At 47.1% G+C, this 18,504-nt stretch overlaps 1 protein-coding gene across 1 annotated transcript in view; it reads right to left on the bottom strand.

Moving 5' to 3' along the window:
- Positions 1-653: 653 nt before the first annotated feature.
- Positions 654-18,504, bottom strand: part of RAB6B (RAB6B, member RAS oncogene family) — a 123,556-nt gene continuing 105,705 nt past the window's right edge. The window contains exons 3-8 of the mRNA XM_007936999.2: positions 11,996-12,049; positions 11,680-11,785; positions 10,715-10,826; positions 9,065-9,158; positions 7,054-7,120; positions 654-718 (exon numbers count right to left, since the gene is read on the bottom strand). Of these exons, the coding sequence (XP_007935190.1) occupies positions 654-718; positions 7,054-7,120; positions 9,065-9,158; positions 10,715-10,826; positions 11,680-11,785; positions 11,996-12,049 (498 nt within the window). The remainder of the gene's footprint in view (positions 719-7,053; positions 7,121-9,064; positions 9,159-10,714; positions 10,827-11,679; positions 11,786-11,995; positions 12,050-18,504) is intronic.

The following is an 18,504-nucleotide window of genomic DNA, read 5'->3' on the forward strand; positions in this document are numbered from 1 at the left end:
CATATCAGCTCAGGGCCCTGGCTGATGTCCCACTCTGGCCACCAGAGGTGGCCAGCATCAGAGCTGCCTCTTCAGAGGTTGTTTTGTTCAACCAATGTTTGATCTTAACCATGTAGGGCCTGGATAATGGGGCCTGGTTGGTCTGGGCCACATGGCCAGGGACTGGAGCTTAATTAAGTTGCCCAATTACCTGTTTTACTGAATTGGGCTAGGGGTGGGAGAAGGGCAGAGGTGATGAGCAGTTCAGAGAAGAGGAAGGAGGAGGTGTGTGGAAAGGGTTCTCTATAAGTTTACAAATATACAAAAACAAAAAGCACATCTTTGAAATAAAAATGACTACATTTTTATCTGGCAAAAAGTTGTATACACATGATTTAAATTTTTTTTAACAGTTTTTGGCAATATTAATAAAGTACAATATATTACAACCAAACCAAAAAATAGTTGTTTAAGTAACAGCTGTTAAGAGTGACATGATCCCTTATGCCCAGCCTCCCTCCCCATCCCACCCAATCCCTAGAGACAGAGAGAAAAGAAAAATCCTCCCATCTTGATAAACTCATTTCCCCACCCACCCCTTTAGGAAGCTAACCAATAGGAAGCAACACAACAAGCGAGTAGTTTCAAAGGAAGCCGGCCTGTCAGGCTCTGCATTAGCAGGAACAGCCGCCCTCGCTGGCCGGGGGCTCCTGGGGCTTGTCCAGCTTGATGTCGATCACTGCAGGAGGCTGTGCTAAGGAAGATGACTGTTGAAGAAGCTGCCACCTTCCTTGCCTTGTGCACCCTCAATACCCTGCACAACCCTTGGCATTTACTGCTGTTCCTCAGCAAACACCCAGACACTCAGCTCTCTGCCTGGCCCAGGGGGAAGGATGCAGAGTCACCACCTTCCATTCCTCCCTCCTCCCAAAGCAAAATCTTCATGGGCTGCGGCATCACCACTTGCCCACAGGCCAGAGTCCCTTTCTCAGAAATCTCCCTGGTGACAAGTACTGAAGGCTCCCAGCCATGGCCTCAGCTGGCTGCCTCTCAGGCCTGCCCCAAAGTGCACTGGAGGTGGAAGGTCTGCAAGGGAGACAGGAATTCTGGTTATACCAGAATCCTCCCAGCTCAAAGCACAGGGATATGTGACCCTGCAACTCTAGGTGGTACACACAGTGAATGGGTGCTTGGCTGCTAACTGAAAAGCTGGGGGCCCAGTCCACCTAGAGGTTCCTCGGAAGAAAGGCCTGGTGATCTTCTAACCCATGGAGCACTGTGACACACGCGGGGTCAACTCAAAGGCAAGGGGTCACTGCTTTACACGGACGTTCAAGCTCTAAGTGTCACTTAGAGCTGTTGCCAGAAGCAGTGTCTGTGAAGAACTGCTTTGGGATAGTCTGTATTCTAGATCTTTCCATCAATGCCTTGATGAGGGATGGGCTGGAGAAGTACCTATCAGGACCACTAGAGGATCGGGTTCAAAATGCACAGACAGGCTATTTCCCCTGCCTCCGCCAGGCTGAAAACTTAAGTGATTTGAAGTTTTAACCTTGCATCCGATTACAGCCGAGGACCAGGTCCTGTGCTATCTCCCATATGGCTCTTCCTAGACTGGACTTTGGTCTGCTATAGGATTGTACTAGGGTGAACGGAGTGGGGGTGGAATAAGAAGCCCCACTATTGGACTTGTTGCAGATATCCTAGGATGTTCTTATGGTCCCTGTATGAGAACTGAGGAACCCTGGTGGCACAGTTGTTAAAACATTGGTCTATTAAGCAAAAGGACGGCAGTTCAAACCCATCAGTCACTTCATGGGAGAAAGATGTGGCAGTGTGCTTTGTACAGATTTACAAACTGGGAAACCCTATGGGGCATTCTAGTCTGTCCTACAGGGTGTCTGGGAGTCTGAATTGACTGGATGGCAGTGGGCTTGTACTCTGATATGAGGACTATGGTTATTTTTGCTTTAAGTGCTATGAGAAGCCAGCTTCTTCTGAAGTGCACATCCTCCCTCTGTCTTGACTCTCAGGAAACTCAGAGCTGACTTTCTGGCTACCTGCAACAATCACTTAGTCATGACATATATTTTGATTATGACTTTTTCTGACTTTTATCTTCCCTGTGCCTCAATTTTCTTGTGTATGTGTACACACATATACATGAATAATTTCATCTTGGTTTTTGTGCATGTGTCCACACATACTTTTTATAACATGGCAAATTATAAATAAAGATGTAAACAGATAATAAACAATTGCCTTTCTTCCCCACTGCAGTCTACCTTTTGTCCTCTCTACTCTAGTCAAGCGTACCTACTTCTTCATTCCCTACTGTTCTTGGTAAAATGCACTGCCATAAATGCTCTGCTATTTTATCTCTGTGCAGCAGTAGCTCTATAGGCCATGCTGGCCCGGCAGCCCTAGTCTACTTCTGCGCTGCTGGCCCAGGTACAGGCCTCATCGTGGCCTACTAATCTTCCCCTTGACTCTACCTGGTTCCCTTTCAGAACGGTGGCTTCCCAAAGACAACTCTGGTGGCAACGACATCACACGCTGGTGCAGAGACACATTGTCCACAGATTTCTCCTCCTGGCATTTAAGGTCTTTCCAGGAATCAACTCCAGCTCCTCCCCTCCCTCAACCACATATTAGCTCTGCCAACCAATTCTCCTCTTCGTCAAACATGTTTCCTTTGCTTATATTATTCCTTCCTTTAAGAACTGATGTCCCTTCCCCCACCCCAGGCTCCCCATCTGTAAACAATGCCCTCATTCTTTGGCCCAGGGTTTACACGTTAGTTGCCTCCTCTGTGAAGCCTTTTCAATTAATACTGAGCACCTACTATGTGCCAGGCCCTGTGCCAAACACTGTAAATGCATTATCCCTTTGCAACATTATAACCTCAGGCAATCGTTACTATAATACTCACCTTCCAGCTAGGAAGTGATGGAGCCTGGGTTCAAACCTAAGGCCACCTGATCCCAAAGTTTATGCTTTTAAATGACCTGGCTATACTAGGTCCTTCTAGCACAGGTTTCTCATCCTTAACCCCACTGACATTTTGGGCCAGATAACTCTTTGTTGTGAGGGCTGTTCCACACACAAAGGATTTTTAGCAACGTTCCTAGCTCCTATCCATCAAATGTCAATAGCACGTTCTTCTCACTTGTGACAACCCAAAATGTCTCCAGACACTGTCAAATGTCCTTGGATAGAAGGAGGCAAAATCAGCTTCAGTTGAGAACCACTGCTCCAGCCAGAAGAATGATCATTATTACAGCATTACCTTCTGCTCATATTGAATTTATCTGCCTGCCTTTAAAAAACAAACAACTTTCACCCAAATCACAACAAAAACAAACAAAAACTCATGAGCCATCTGAGTCAGATGCTTTTGCACACTGCACAGTAGCTGTTCTCAAATGAACTGAATCTAAATCTCCTGGAACTTGTTAAAAATATATGTCCCCAGGCCCCACCTCCGATCTGAGGATAGCCCAGGGACATGTATTTTTAGCAAGCTTCCTGGGAGATTCCCAGTGCACAGATACCCGGAGAACCAATGCTACTGATACTTCCAGAGCCACAATGTCCAACAGAACTTTCTACAATGATGGAAATATTCTGTATGTACACTGTCCAATATGGCAGCCAACAGCCATACAGGCTACTGAGCACTTGAAATTAGTGTAAGTGACAAACGGAATTTTAATTTTATTCCAATGTAAATAACCACATATGGTGGCAGTACCAGGTAGCGCAGGTCTAGATCATCTGCTAGGTACTGTCACACATTATTCAAGATCTCATTTAATGTTACCTGTTTCTTGTAACATCCTATACTGAGCTCTGGTAGCACAGTGCCTAAGGCACTTGACTGCTAACCAGAAGACTGGCGGTTCAAACCCACCAGCCACTCCTCGGAAGGAAGGTTGGGCAATCCTACTTCTGTAGTGATATTGCCTCGGAAACCCAAGGAGGGGTCGCTATGAGTTGGGGCCGACTTGACGGCACATAACAACAACAACAGTTCCTTGTAACATCCTATACTGATGAAACACAATGCTTGAGACTTCATCATCGATAGGAAAGGACAGGGAAGAACTGGTGGATTCATGGTCTAAATAATGCCCAGGAGAAGAAATTCACTGAGGCTTAACTTAAGCCTTTCCTGCCAGCAGAGCCAGAGTCTATCTGCCTCTTCTCTGTGTTTTCAGGTATGGCCCCATCACAGACCCATGTAAGGGTGATGTGAACGATCACCATCAGGCACACCTGGGGCCCACTGCCTCTTTTCTCTGGGTTTCTGGAACAGTGGAGGGTGGCCTCTGACAGCTTGCCACAAACTTCCTCAAACTGCTGGTACACTAGTGCCTCTCCACATTTGGGGTGTAAAGGCTCCCACGGCTCCGTGTGAGAATCAGTGGAGCGTGCACAGCTGTTGATTCCAAACATTTAGATCTGTGTCCAGCTCTGTCAACTCACCAGCTGGGAGGCCCTGGGCATGTCAGCCTCTGTGTGGGCCCTCACTGTCCTCATCTGTTGGAACCACTTCACAGAGTGCACAAGTTCTTGCTGCTACTCTGCATAAGCCAGTCTTGTTCAGAATGAGCTCAGGCCCCATGGGATGGAGGCATACTGAAAGCAGGAGGGGAGACGGATTATGCAGACCCAGTGGGGGCTCGCGGCTCTGCCATTTTGTGGCTCTTTGGCTTTCCATTTTTGAGAAATTGCAGATGAGTGGGGTGGAGCTGCTGGAGTGGAAGGGTTGCCTGAGGGATGCCTGATGTCTTAGGTAAGAAGAAGAGGTGCAGCAGCCCTTCATCTGGCCCTGGAAGCAGCAGACATAAACCCCAAGCCCTGGGCTGAGGCATGAAGCCAAGTATGAACATTTTATACAGCATCACAAAGCAGTGCCTCCGTGTGGTAGCTACTGTCTCACACAATTCTCAACATGATCCCAAAGTAGACATTTTCAAAACATGTGGATTTGAACTGTAAGTAAACAGGAATGCCTGTGCACTGCCCAGCGGAACCAGAGAAGCAGCTGAGTCTCCCCGGTCGCTGCTGGGATCTCCAGAGCCTGCTCCAGTAACTGCCTGGCAGGAGGCCTCTGCCAGCTGGGCAGTGTGAAAGGGTGGAGTGCATCTGCCAAGATGAGGGACCCCACAGCTGGAAAGGATGCTGGCCACATCTTTCTCCACGGTCCATTAACAATCTGCCTTGAGCTTTATCTCCCGAGGGGCCCAAAGCACACCAGGCACATCAGGACGGTAACAGCACATTAGCTGTCACACTGGACTCTGAGCTGACTGTGGGCCCAGCACAGTGCCCTCCACCGTGGGCCTCCAGGGGAATGCAAGTGAGACAGTCACCACTCAGACTAAACGGAGAGACACGGCTCCAGCCTGGCCTATCTGCAAAGCTGGCAGGAGGGACAGCAAGCTGTCTGCATCATTTTCCTCACTTGCAGGTACCACAGAGAATACCCACTTCTTGACTCTCTACTCTCTCTGGGTCTCACTCTTACACTGCCTCCTGGTTGGCTTCTGCAAACTCCCAGCACCTCAAAGGAGCCCCATGTGACACATGACACTACAGTATGGCAGAAGGGTGCTCTCCCCCTTGAGGAGCTGGAGCCAAGCTCTGCTACTGAGAGCTGTGGGTGGCCCTGGCAAGCTTCCAAGTCTGTTTCCTCATCTGTAACTGGAGGCTTCGTGGCCACCCAACCCAGAGACACTCTCAGGAGATGTGGAGACTGTTGGCAGTACCTACTCCTTGAGTCTGCCTGGCCCACCAGGGGGTCTCCAGTCAGCTCTGAGGGCTCCACATGGAAGGTTGAAGAGGGCCCAGCTTCCTTTCCAGCCTGTCAGGCTTTCCCTTACAGCCTCACCACTCACAGCGTCTGGCCTGCCCCTGCGCCCAGCCCAACCCCAGAACTAGGTGGCCTCAGGTGGATAAGGGGAAGCACAGCACTGAGGTCATCTTCTCTTTGGCTCCTAACATCATGTTATCCACGTTTCTTTTCTTCCATCTCTCATCAGCCTGATGCTATCCTTCATCCCTGTGGCTCTCCTCTGATCATTCATAAGTGTCGTCTACCCTTGGAGGTATATGGGGATGAGCTGCAGGGAAACGGGAAACTGCTTTGTGGGGACACTGCATGCTGAGGGACGCAGGCCAGGCAATGAGTGCTCTGGGGGCTTACGTGGGCAGGGACATCTGACTGCCTCATCTCCTGACAGCCTGGCTGCAAGAGACCAGTCTCTGGGTCTGTGGGCAATGTCCTCACCTACCAAAACAGTTCTCATGTGATCCTCTCAAATGCCCTTGGGTGAACACAGTGTCCTAGAATGGAATAGGACTGCACATGGAGGATGCAAGATTGAGTGCCAATATAACTCCATAACTTACATGCTGTGTGACATCAGTCAAGTCAGATGACCTCCCTGAACCTCAATTTCAGCCATGGGGTGTTGCCTCAGGTTTGGCCTGGATGATGTGAATGGTGTGCAACCCTGGGGACCTGCAGGGGCCATGCAGGGGTCAGTTCAGGGAGCAGGGAGGGCAAGGAAGGAGGTACCTGTTAGGTGCTGTCTCTTACAGCAAACAGACTGCAACATGCTGAAATGAGATTCTCTGTGTACAGAAAACGTCCCTGCAGTGCAGAGTCTACTTGTATGCATGCCATACAAATCAATGTTGACTGCAAAGAAGGGATGAAAGTTACTATTCTCACTTCTTGTCCCCCACCCCCACTATCACTCCATATACATCATTTTGGTACCCCCATGCTGTTTTGGAAGAAGCATAGATGGATAAAACTATCACAGATGGTTAAAGCTGGACAGGGGCTTAAAGACCACAGATTCAGCTGCATCCCTGAACAGAGGCGGCCATGGAGCCTCAGAGAGGAAAGGGCTGTGCCACACCATGCCCACCAGTCCAGAGAGGCTGGGCTGGAGACCCAGTGAGTGCCCATCCACTGTAACAGAATGCTCAGTGGATAAACAAATGGATAAAGGGCTTCTGCAGTATATTGATTCACTCACTTGCAAAAGAAAAGGATACTCCCTTCTTTGCTTTTCTCCTGCACATTCTCCATGCCGGGTAGAGCTGATGCCACACGTCGGAAGAGCTGGTGAGAGGGGGAGACGCCATGTGAGCCCAGGCCCAACCTTCCCATCTCAGTCTGCCTGGTGCCTCCTCTGGGCCCACCCCTCTTCTGTGCTTTCTCCCCACCATGCCACCTATCATCCTGACCATGGGGCTCCACTCTCCTGCCTGCCGGCTGACTGTGCTCCCTGAGGGCAGGGGCTGCACCACCTTCTCTTTCCCCCAGCACTCTCATGTCTCTCATAGTATTAAAGTCTCAGTAGATATTTGTGGACACCACACCTTTTGGGACAGCTTCAGCCTTACACTAAAAGAAACCAGAAAAGGAGTGGGGATGATTGGAGCCATGTCAAGGACAGTCCAGTTGTAGGGGAACACTGCACCCAGCTAGTTTTGGGGGCCCATACTGGGTACCCTGGGATTACTCTTGGCTCCTGCCCCTTGCACTGTCTCTTCCTGCTCCTCTGCATCCCTCCATCCCCATACCACTCAGTACTGTCCCTCTCCCCAAAGGTGACCCATCATTGAATCCAGAAGGTCAAGGTCACAGCTGAACTGCTGCATAGGCAGCTTGCCCAGTGTTCCCAGGCAATCCTGAGGGCGGCCGTGCCAGAGAAGCCAGGATTCATACTGAGCTCACACCCTCTCCTCATGCTTTAGGCGTCCTGCCACCACATCTTTGCCCATGCCATTACCCTGGCATGGGAGGCCCTCCCTCCACGTGACCTCCCTAAGTCCTTCTCATCCTTGAAGGCAGGGGTTCTTAACTTTTTTCTGAGCTTAAGGCTCCTCTGACAATCTGGTGAAGCCTATGGACTCCTTTCCAAAATAATGTTGTTAAATGTGTGCAATCAATTACTTAGGCTTATAAAGGAAACAAACAAATACTGAAATATCTAAAATATTTAAAAATATGAATTTGTGACAGCAAATTTTGTGCTTCTTTATTAACAAATTAAACAAGATCTAGCTGTGTGTCTAATAACTACTGTCATTTTGAAGTAATGACACATGTAAATGGTATTTACATAGTGGCTAAGACACTTGCCTGCTCACCAGAAGGCTGGCGGTTCAAACCCACCAGCCACTCCTCGGAAGGAAGGTTGGGCAATCCTACTTCCGTAGTGATACTGCCTCGGAAACCCAAGGAGGGGTCGCTATGAGTCAGGGCTGACTCGACGGCACATAACAACAACAACAACAACAACATTACAAAGTGCTAAGAAAATATCTGTGAGTTGTATTGGTGATAGTCACTAAAACTGCAAATATCCTTGAGCCTTGTTGCCTACATTCATTGCTGAAGGAAATGCTAAAGATCAGTTAGAGGCTCCTGAAGATAAAGATAGAATATTTTCAAACCCAAGTCCACTGACCTGCTGAATTCTATCTACAGGCTACCTGGGCTCTGTGGGCCTAGATTAAGTACTGCTGCCCTATGGCTTGGCTGAAACTCCACCTCCTCTCTGGCTTCTCTATGTTGATTCATGAAGCTTCTCCCTCCTGTAAGCTCTAACCATACCACAGGTGAACTGTCTTCTCTAAGCCTGCTTCACCCTCCATAGCTCAGACTGCTTGCCAATGACAAGGCATGAGTCCCCCAAAATGCTGCCTCAATTGAATTTCCAGCACCTTCATCCAAAGTGAGGTAAGGTACTATGTGAGACACAAGTTGGGAGCTGGAAATGACAACACATTACAAGGGCCACTTCACTGGTGGCTGCACATAGTGGCTAATGATTGACATTTGCTGGGCAGCCCCTCTGAGGGCTTGTGCAGCTTCCCTCTCACATGTTTTACCAGCTTTGGAGGTCAGCTTGTCTCCTCATTGGGTGGCTTTATAGTTGCTCTAATTGGCTGCTCCCAACCCAGTCACTAGCCTCTCAGGGCAAGGAAGGGCTCAGGCTGTGGCTGACCATGCCTAGAACCCCTTCCATGGTGAAGCCAGGCCTGGACCAGTCCTTACCTGCTTCACGTTGTAGCCGGTCTTTGCACTGGTTTCAATGAACATGACACTCAGTTCTTTGGCGCGCTGCTCCCCTTCCTCAATGGTGATCTGCCTGGAGATGAGAGGGAGAGGGGAAAATCAATTCAGCAGAGGGGAAGCTCCTGGTAGAGGTGGAGGCAGAAACCGAGGGGAACAAGGGGCCTGCTCAGCAAGGCAGAAGGAAACCAGGTCCCCAGTCAGCCTTGAGGGCATGGTTCTGCTATCAGAGGTCACTCCAAGTCTCCACACAGTCTCTCCAGGACAAAGGAGGCACAGGGACACAGCAGGACACCAGACACTTTCCCTAGTACTTCTTTAGTATGTTCCCAGCTTAGCAGCAGAGCCTGGGGCAGGCTTGGTGTGGGGGCTGTGCCATACCCACCTTGCCCAATTCTTAACAATTCAGGAGTCTATGCTTGTAAAGTTCTCATAGTAGCCCCATGTAGCAAAGCAGAACTGCCCCACTGGGTTTTCAATGCTGCAATCTTTACAGGAGCAGATCACCATGTCTTTTTCCCATGGAGCTGCTGGGTGGATTTGAACTGCCAATCTTTTGGTTAGTAGCTGAGCACTTAACCGTTGTGCTATCAGGGCATATGAAGTTGCTATGATTCAAAAACAGACCTGTTGGCACCGAACAACAACTAAGTATTTGCAAAGAGCTTTGTGCCAACACCACTTCTCTGGGATGGCATTATGCTTCATTTTCCAAGTAAGAAAACAGGTTGAAAGTGACTCTCCCAAGATGACAAAGCTACTAAGGGAAGGAGCTGGGATCTGGGCTCAGTTTTCCTCCCTCTGAAGAGGGACTCTAATAAAGCAGGATGCAATTCAGATTATCCCTGAAATGTTAGGATGCATTTTAGGAGGCCCAAACGACTTTGTTTGATGGAGTCTATGACTTGTTGCTGCATGTGCTAAAGTCAGGGTCACATGAGATGAGTGGACCAATCAACAGCTGCCTTTGAGTCAATCCCAACTTGCAGCAATCTCATGTGCAAGTAGAACTGTGTTCCAGGGTTTTCACAGCTGTGAGTTTTGGGAAGCAGATTGCCACCTCTGGATGAGTTTGAACTGCCAACCTTCATTTAGTAGCCAAATGCTTAACCATTTGCACTATCCCAAGACAGATTTGTTTCAATGACATGTAAATCAGCCCTTTGCAAGTTAAGGGCAGGGATGGAGTAGCCACTGCAGAGGAAGTTTAACATCCAGACACAGGAAAGAACCAAGGACAGTGGGCTGAGGAGGTAGGGTCAAGCTCTACAGAAATTCTGCATGTTCACACTTGGGGACTGGAACGCTCCAAGCCCATACACACTGGTGTGTGTACTGCACAGGGGCAGAGACCAGCTGGGGGCTGAGGGACTGCTGTGTCTGGGGCAGTGCACTGCTGGATTGGGCCAGGTGCAGAGTTCCAGGTGGCCCAGTACACAGCAGCACCCTGCCCCTGGCTCTGCTTGGTGGTGAAAGGTAAGCGGTTTCAGACACACTGTAGCTAGGTGCTGCCCCAAGTGTTCTCCAAGGCCCCAGTATATCAAAGGGCCTTTCCCACAGGCATAGAGACAGAAGCACAGACTCACCACCCATGCCTCCCAGTCCCCTGTACCTCTGCACCCTCGTGCCTACCTCTTGTCAGCCAGGTCAGTCTTGTTGCCCACCAGCATGATGATAACATCACTGCCCCTCTCTGTCCTGACGTCGTCAATCCACTTAGAGGTCTGTTGGAAGGAGTTGAGATCTGTAGATGGAAAATAAGAGACAAAGCTGGGAGTGAGAGCCAGCTTTCAGCAACAGGGGAGTGGGGGTGGAGAGATGGAAAGGGAGGCCAGGGGCAAGAGGGAAGAGTGGAATCAAGTCTGCACAGCTGGGTCTGGGACCTTCTAGAAGGAAGCCCACAAGTGGTTGTGGAGCTGCTGTAGAGGACTCTGCCTGGGGCCCTTCGAGAGCCTCCTGCACTGCAGAACCATCCTTCAAGGAAGAAGAGTTACTCCACCTGGAAGGTCACTGTGCTGTGATTTGCTACATGGACTAGTGATTTTGGGGCTCACATGAAAGTCAGACCTGATCTTGGCCGTGCATAGCAGAGAGAAAAATGAGTGCACTGGAGCGAGGTGGACAGAGGGCCAAAGGAGGTCCCAGAGACAGGAGGTCCTACATGGCAGCCTTTCCACCAAGGGCTCTGTGAAGTCCTGCTCAGGAGAGCTGGGGAAAGGCTAAAGAGTGACTGACCCTCAGACTCTGCAACTGAGACAAGGGAGGAAAGGTGGTCCCATGGCCAGAGTAGGGAAGCCATGAGCAGATAATAAGGGAGGAGAGGCAAGGCCATTTTGGGCAGCCCTGTCCTCAGTCCAATGCCAGGGTAGGCCTTGCAGAGAGGAGCAGTCATAGGGTATTCAGTAAATCCCTCTACAGGAGCAGAGGGCACTGCTTCAACACATGCACGCACAGAGCACCAGCTGCACACCTGGGAGTATACATATATACACAACACATGCAACTGCACACACACAGACTGCAGCCTGGCTGTGGTTTCACCCAGGTCCTAAAGCCCCTGTGAGAACCCTCTCTGGGCACTCAGGACTCGCACTCACTTGTGATGTCATACACCACCACGGCCACTGTGGAGTCCCGGATGTAGCTGGGGATCAGGCTGCGGAATCGCTCCTGGCCAGCTGTGTCCCAGAGCTGCAGCCGCACCTGTTGCAGGGAAGGCAGGGCCAAAGACAGAGGGGTCAGTACAGGGCAGCAAGGTCCCCGTAGTGGGGGTAGGGAGGGAGGCCCAGGTTCTGCAAGCACTGGTCTTTGGGTTGGTCATGATTTTCTCAGGGTCGCTCAGTTGAGGGTCCCAGGGTCCCAAAGGACTCCTTCTCATCCACCCAGTTCTAAAGATCTAAAGTTGGCACTCACTGTACGATCCTCCAAGTACATGGTTTTTGACAAAAAGTCAATCCCAATGGTTGCCTGTTAGAGAAAAGCACAGAAAGGTCAAAGGTTAAGGTCTTAGGCAAAAGGGCAACAGTTCAGTGACCATAAGCAATGACCAGCAAAAGGTTATGTCATGCCTGTTGTCCAAGTGTGCTGCCCACTTACCAGTGAACCCTCTTCATCCTTCTCAGAGGAAGTGAGTTTAAGCTAAGAATAGGGGTGGGATTTTTGCTTCTTGGGGGTACTGATGATACTTCTGGGGAGAGGAGCCATGGTTGAGGGATGGCATGAGTGCGTGGAGAGGAGGCTCCCCAGGAACAAGGTCACTAGAATGTGCATCTCCTGGCTTCCCCTCAGGTGGGAGCCTTGAGGAAGCAGGAGCCATTGTGGCCTCCCTGCCTGAGCCTGTCAGTCTGCACCTGAGCCCCTCCTCAATAATCTCAAAGCCTCCCCTCAACCCTGCAACACAGGCTATGAGGCCCTGGTTTCACCACTACCCCAGGGCGGGAACAGGGAGCAGGGTGGCTTGCTGTTGCATGGTGGCAGAAGACAGGTAGTTGCCTTCTGCTGGGGGTATTCACAGACCACCTAGAACAGTGTCTCACTGGGAAACCCCACCTACCACTCACTGGCTCTTTTCTCCCCAAACCAACATGTTGGAAGCCAATGGCTGCTAGCACCCCTACTCCATGCCTATACCCCGTGTGCTGGCACATGGCAGAGGCAGCTGGGGAGGGTGCAGTCAGCCTCAGGGCCAGATGGCCAGGAAGTGCCACACACTTGCTATGGGACCCTGGGCAGGCCACCCAACCTCTCTGGGCTTCATCTGCACCAGTGTCTGTGAGTAGGAGCTAGGCTGCTGTCAGTGTGAAATGGATGTATCACTGTCACATAATTAATAACAATGAAGAATCAGACAAGGCTCAAATAACCAGGGCACTTGTCAAGTACAGGGTGCTACACTGTACCAGGATCAGGATCCTGGCAGCCACTAAAAACCACATTCTTGAAAAATATTTAAGGATTTGGGAGAGGGGCCCATCAAATACAGAACATCAAGTACAAAACAAACTATATGAAACATCATGTATAGTGTAATCCCAATTTGATTAATTTAAAAGATGTATAACTATTTGTTGTATTTTCATAGATCCTGAACTAAAAGGAACACACTGAAGTATTAATGGTGCCAGCATCTTAAGTAGTGACAATATGAGTGATTTTTTTTTGTTTCCTTCATTATGTATTTCCCTATTTTCTACAACCACCATTTAATAGTTCTAGAATATAAAACAAAGTATTTTGAAACAAAAATAAAGTTTTAAAATAAACTTAATTGTGTGGAAAATTGTGCAGTGATTTCTAAGTACAAAAACATGGCCAAAGGAAGCCCAAAGCAATAGTAAAACCCATGCTCCAGGACGCCACAGTGATTATATGCATGTGTAGATACGTATGTATGTGGGCATGTGTGTTTACGCATTCACACTCCCAACGCACTCCACAAAGATTTAAAGTGGTTGAATTCTCCTGGAAGTGTGCTTTAATGCAAAGATATGGAGTGTTAAGGAACCATACAATTTTAGAACATGGGTGATAGACAAAACCCTTATACACAACCGAAACCAAATCTTGGAGATGGAAGAACAGACCAGCGAAGTTAATGGATATGCTTCAGGTGACACTGTCAATCAGTGGCAGAGCTGGGAAGATCTAAAACCGTAACAGCACTTGGACTCTCCCTATCCCAGCTTTGCACACCTTTCCTGTGCAATGTAGCCTCTGGGGAATTAAGTCTGGAATGGATAAGTGGCTTGTGGAGTCAGCTTTGTTCCTAATCGTCTCACAATATCTACCCAGACCTCTAGGACTGTGGAGACAGAATGTGCAGAAGAGGTAGAAATTTCTCACCTTATCAGTGCTCAATGGACTCCAAAGAGGGTGTCAAGTTCCTTCTGTAGAGTGACATGTGAGCTAAAAATCAGGTGCATGCACTCAGGATTGGCAGCGGGGACTGTCAGCTGCCCTCTCCCCTAAATGTAACCTCCTTCTTTATAGTAGTTAAGACTCTGGATGTGTATATGGACTCATGACTACCCCAAATAAAGACTACATTTCCCAGCTTCCCTTGCAACTGGGTAGATAACTTCTGGTCAATGGAATGTGATAGTGATGTATGTATCTTAGACAGGTCCTTCATGGGTAGAGCTGTACCCACAGCTGCCCCTTTTCCCCTACCCACTGCTTGGAATGCAGACATGGTGAGAGTGAATCATATTGGTCCATACAGATGAGTGTGACAGAGTAGTGATGACAAGTCAACAAGACAGAGGAAGCCTGAGCCCCTGTGTGATAGTTAAGGTTATATGTCAACTTGGTTGGGCCTGGTTTTGAGTGGCTGAGCAGCTGGATGTAGCTAGTCCCTATGATGAGACTTATAATCAACTCCATGGTGGAATCTACTGTGAGCAGCTGAATAGCTGCCTTAGGGATGTAGTCTGCCTTCCTGTATATAAGACAACACTTTGAGAAAGGTCTTGAGCTTTCTGGCATGCTTGGACCCTGCATGTAGTCGAGTATTCATTCAGCAGCATGCCATGTTGCTTACCTATCTTGAGACTTTCTGGACTTGAATTAGTGACCTGCTGTGTTACTTACTAATCTTGGGACTGCACCATTTTACTTGTTAACCTGGGTTTGTCAGCCTCAGCAGCCAGCAGCTTCCCAAGTTAAGAGAAGCCTCCAGTTTCAGTGGGCTAGGAGCAAGGAGCAAAGCTGAAGCCCAAGGTTGAGGGGCCTTCACCCAGTCCCTAGAGCTGGCACTTTGAACTTGGACTTCTAGCCTTCTAAACTGTAAAAAATGAATCCCTGTTTGTTAAAACCATACATCTGTGATATGTCTGTTTTAGCAACACTAAAGAACCCTGACTGACACTGGAAGGCCACCTCAACACTCTTGGACTACTTACATCCAGAATGTATTATTTAAGGCACTGTTATTTTCAGCATAGCCAAAATATATCCTAATAGAGCAAAGAACTATGATAAATGTCTCTCAAAGGTAGCCCCTTGAAGGATGGTAATGGTGATGTTATTGGTAATAACTGAAATAATGACATTGTTTCACATCATGTATGCATAAAGCCTAATCTTCCCGTGGAGGGAAAAGAAGTCAACAGGTAACATGACTAGGCACTGTGTCATCTGCATTAAGTCCAGCAAAGCTCAACCCAGTGGCCTGCTGTACACTCATATACTATAGCTCTACTATATCTCATAATAGCTCAACCAACATAGGCATTAATGAGAAAACTAAGACTGAAAAAAGGGCACCTTCCTATCTCTCCAGCTCTTTAACACATTTATTCTCAGTTCCATGCTTCTCCTACAATAGTAAAACCTTTGGTTCCCTAACTGTCTACTCTCATACCTGTTATGGCCCCATATCACACCCAACTAGGTCAGGGAGCCACTGAAGACCTTTCCATAGCTATAAAGACTGGTGACCAAGCACAGGCATTGTCTCTGAGTAAGATGAATCATCAGCTCTAATCAAAAACATATTCTCAAATTCTTCCAAAAATAGTTAAATAGCCTGTATTAGACTAACCCTTCCACCAATAATTATTATAAACTCTGGACAATATAAGAAATAACAATTTATAAGCACTGAAGAATGTCAGTATCAGGGAGAAAATAGAGAGGTTATAGTATCTGAAGAAAAGGAAGAGAATTAGGAGAGATCCTATATTTATTTAATTATTTACTCTCTTGAGGGACATCCCAGTCATATCAAGTTCAACATCTACTTGTTAAAGACAGAGGGGAAAAAAATACAGTAAAATGACACAACCTCAAGAACTTCTAGGACAATATCAAGTGATCTGACATATGTTCAACTGGAGTCTCAGTAAGGAGAGTAGAAAGAGAATCACACAGAAATAAAAACTGAAAAAATAACAGCCAAAAATTTCCTGATCTTATTAGAAACATTAACTCAAAGTTTTAAGCTCAGTGAACCTGAAACAGGATAAATAAATACAAAGAAATTCCACCTAAGTACATCATGGTTAAATTGCTGAAAACTAAAAAGAAAAAAAAAAAAAAAAAAAAGAAGAAGAAGAAGAAGAAAAGAAAACTTAACAGAAGCCAGAAATAAAAAGACACATTTTACACAAGGGAACAATAGTAAGAATGATGGCTGATTTCTTATCAGAAACAATGGAGGATGGGATACAATGGAAGGCATCTTTAATGTGTGAAAGAAAACAAAAAATAAACCCTGACAACTTAAGAATTCTATAGCCAGTGAAAATTTCCTGCAAAAATGAAGGCAAAACAAAACATTTCAAGATAATGGAAAGCTGTGATAATGTCACCAGAAGGACCCTCATTACAAAAAAAAAAAAAAAAAAAAAAAATGCTTTAAGCTGAAGGGATATTTTACTCGCTGGAATTTGAATATTTAAAAAAGAAATATAAGAGTACCAGAAATGATACTATATGGTTAAATATAAAAACATGTTACTTGTCCTTGATTGACTCCTATTCCCATCTACCTCAGCTATGGTTCCTAACAATCTCCCCTCTGTTCTGCCCCCCTGCTCTATTCCTAGCACTTCTCACTCTCAGTTGCTATTGTTACTTGCTGATAAATCATGGAGATCCCATGGGTGCAGAGTGGAACCCATGGGTTTTCAAGGCTGTGACCTTTTGGAAGCAGATCACCAAGGCTGTCTTCCAAATTGCCTGAGTGGATGACCTAAAATCTTTCTTTACATCATTAGTCATAAACCATGTGAATATCCTGCTTTCACCCTCTAGTACAACAACCACAACAATGATAACTACAGCAACAATAACTAAATACCCAAGTATTTATCATGTGCCAGCTACTGTGCTAAGAGTTTACATCATTATGTAATTTAATCCTTGTAACAAACCTGTGGTATGAGTTAGGTTCTTTAGTATTCTTAGGTCACAGCTATGAAGACTGAGTTTAAGAGATGTTACATTACTTGTCCAAAGGCAATACCTGGCAGTGGTAGAACCAGGATTCAAAAGATATTTGCACAGCTGTCTATAAGTGTCCAGTCTTATCCCCACATCCCTCCAGGTTCTGGGTATTTGCTCCTTGTGCTGTTCAAAGCAAGCCTGTCCTTGGAGGCGCTCTTGGCCCTGCTCTTCTCTCAGGTAATGCTCTCTTAGTCATCTCCTTTCTCTTCTCTATCTTCAATTTCTCATTCTTTACTTCCCCCTTCCTTTCATCCAAGAAATAGTCTAAAGATTTTCTCATCCTCAAAAAAAAAAAAAAAATTCCTTCCCTGGCAATATATGGCTCTCTAGCTATTTATCTCTAGGTATCTGTCTCTCGTATCCCCTCAGTGGGCATGCTTCTTGGAAAAGAATCCCCAAACTCACGGTCTTCACCATCTCTTCTCCCACCCATTGCTTAACTAGGCCCTCTGGTTTCTACCCTCTGCCTGTTGAAGCTGTTCATGCTATTCTCACCAATAGCCACTTCATCTCCAATTCTTAAAGGCACCCTATAGGGCAGACTCTACTTGACATTGTTTTTGATGTATCTGACCCAGTTGATCATTCTCTCTTCCTTAAACTCTTTCCTCCTTTGGTTTTGGTAACACTTATTGCTTCTGGCTTTCCCTGCCTTTCTAACTACTGTTCTTTATTGGTCTCCTATAAGATCCTCTTCTATTATCTGTTCCTAAAATGTTGGTGTTCGCTGTTTTGTTTTCAGGGGGACCTCATCTACTTATCTACAGATATGCTGATGGGTTCCCACTCTACATTCCCAATCCTTACCTTTGTCTTGAGCCTCAGATCCATATATTCAACTTTTTACTAGACATCTTCAACTAGCAGTCCTCTGGACATCTCATTAAATGCAGTATGTCTCAAACAGAGCCTATTATCTCCCTCTAAACCTGCTTCTTTTGTTTTCCCTATCTCAATGATATCCCTGGTCTCTCCAACAACTCAGATGCCCGAGGCTCTGCAAGCCTGGGAGACCTCCTAAATCCTTCCTCTTCATGCTCTCTCTTGTCCACCGTCTCATATCAAATGATTACTAAGCTGATTACTTTGCTTCCTAAGTGTTTTTACTTGTCTTCTCTCCATCCCCACCACAACTACCCCAGTTCTGGCCTTGAATCTCTTTTACCTGAATAACCTCAAGAAACTCTTCACTGGTTTATTCACCCTCTGGTCCTCTCCTTCTAATTTATATTTGATACAGCAGCCAAGGTTAGGTTTCTAAGACAGAAATCTGACCCTATAACTTCCTACTGCCAATAGGAAAAAATTCAAACACTTCAGCTTGGCTTACAAAGCTATCCAGGCTTTCCCTTAGCTTCCTATAGCCCCAATTACCCCTTGCCCAGTGTGATAGTTGAAGATCTGTCAACTTGGCTGGACTTCACTTGTGAGTGTTGTTTCTCATGATGGATCACATGACTATGTCCTAAGCGGCC

Source organism: Orycteropus afer, unplaced genomic scaffold, assembly GCF_000298275.1.
Source record: "Orycteropus afer afer isolate SDZICR_OR568_19922 unplaced genomic scaffold, OryAfe1.0 scaffold00003, whole genome shotgun sequence".
NCBI lineage: Eukaryota > Metazoa > Chordata > Mammalia > Tubulidentata > Orycteropodidae > Orycteropus > Orycteropus afer.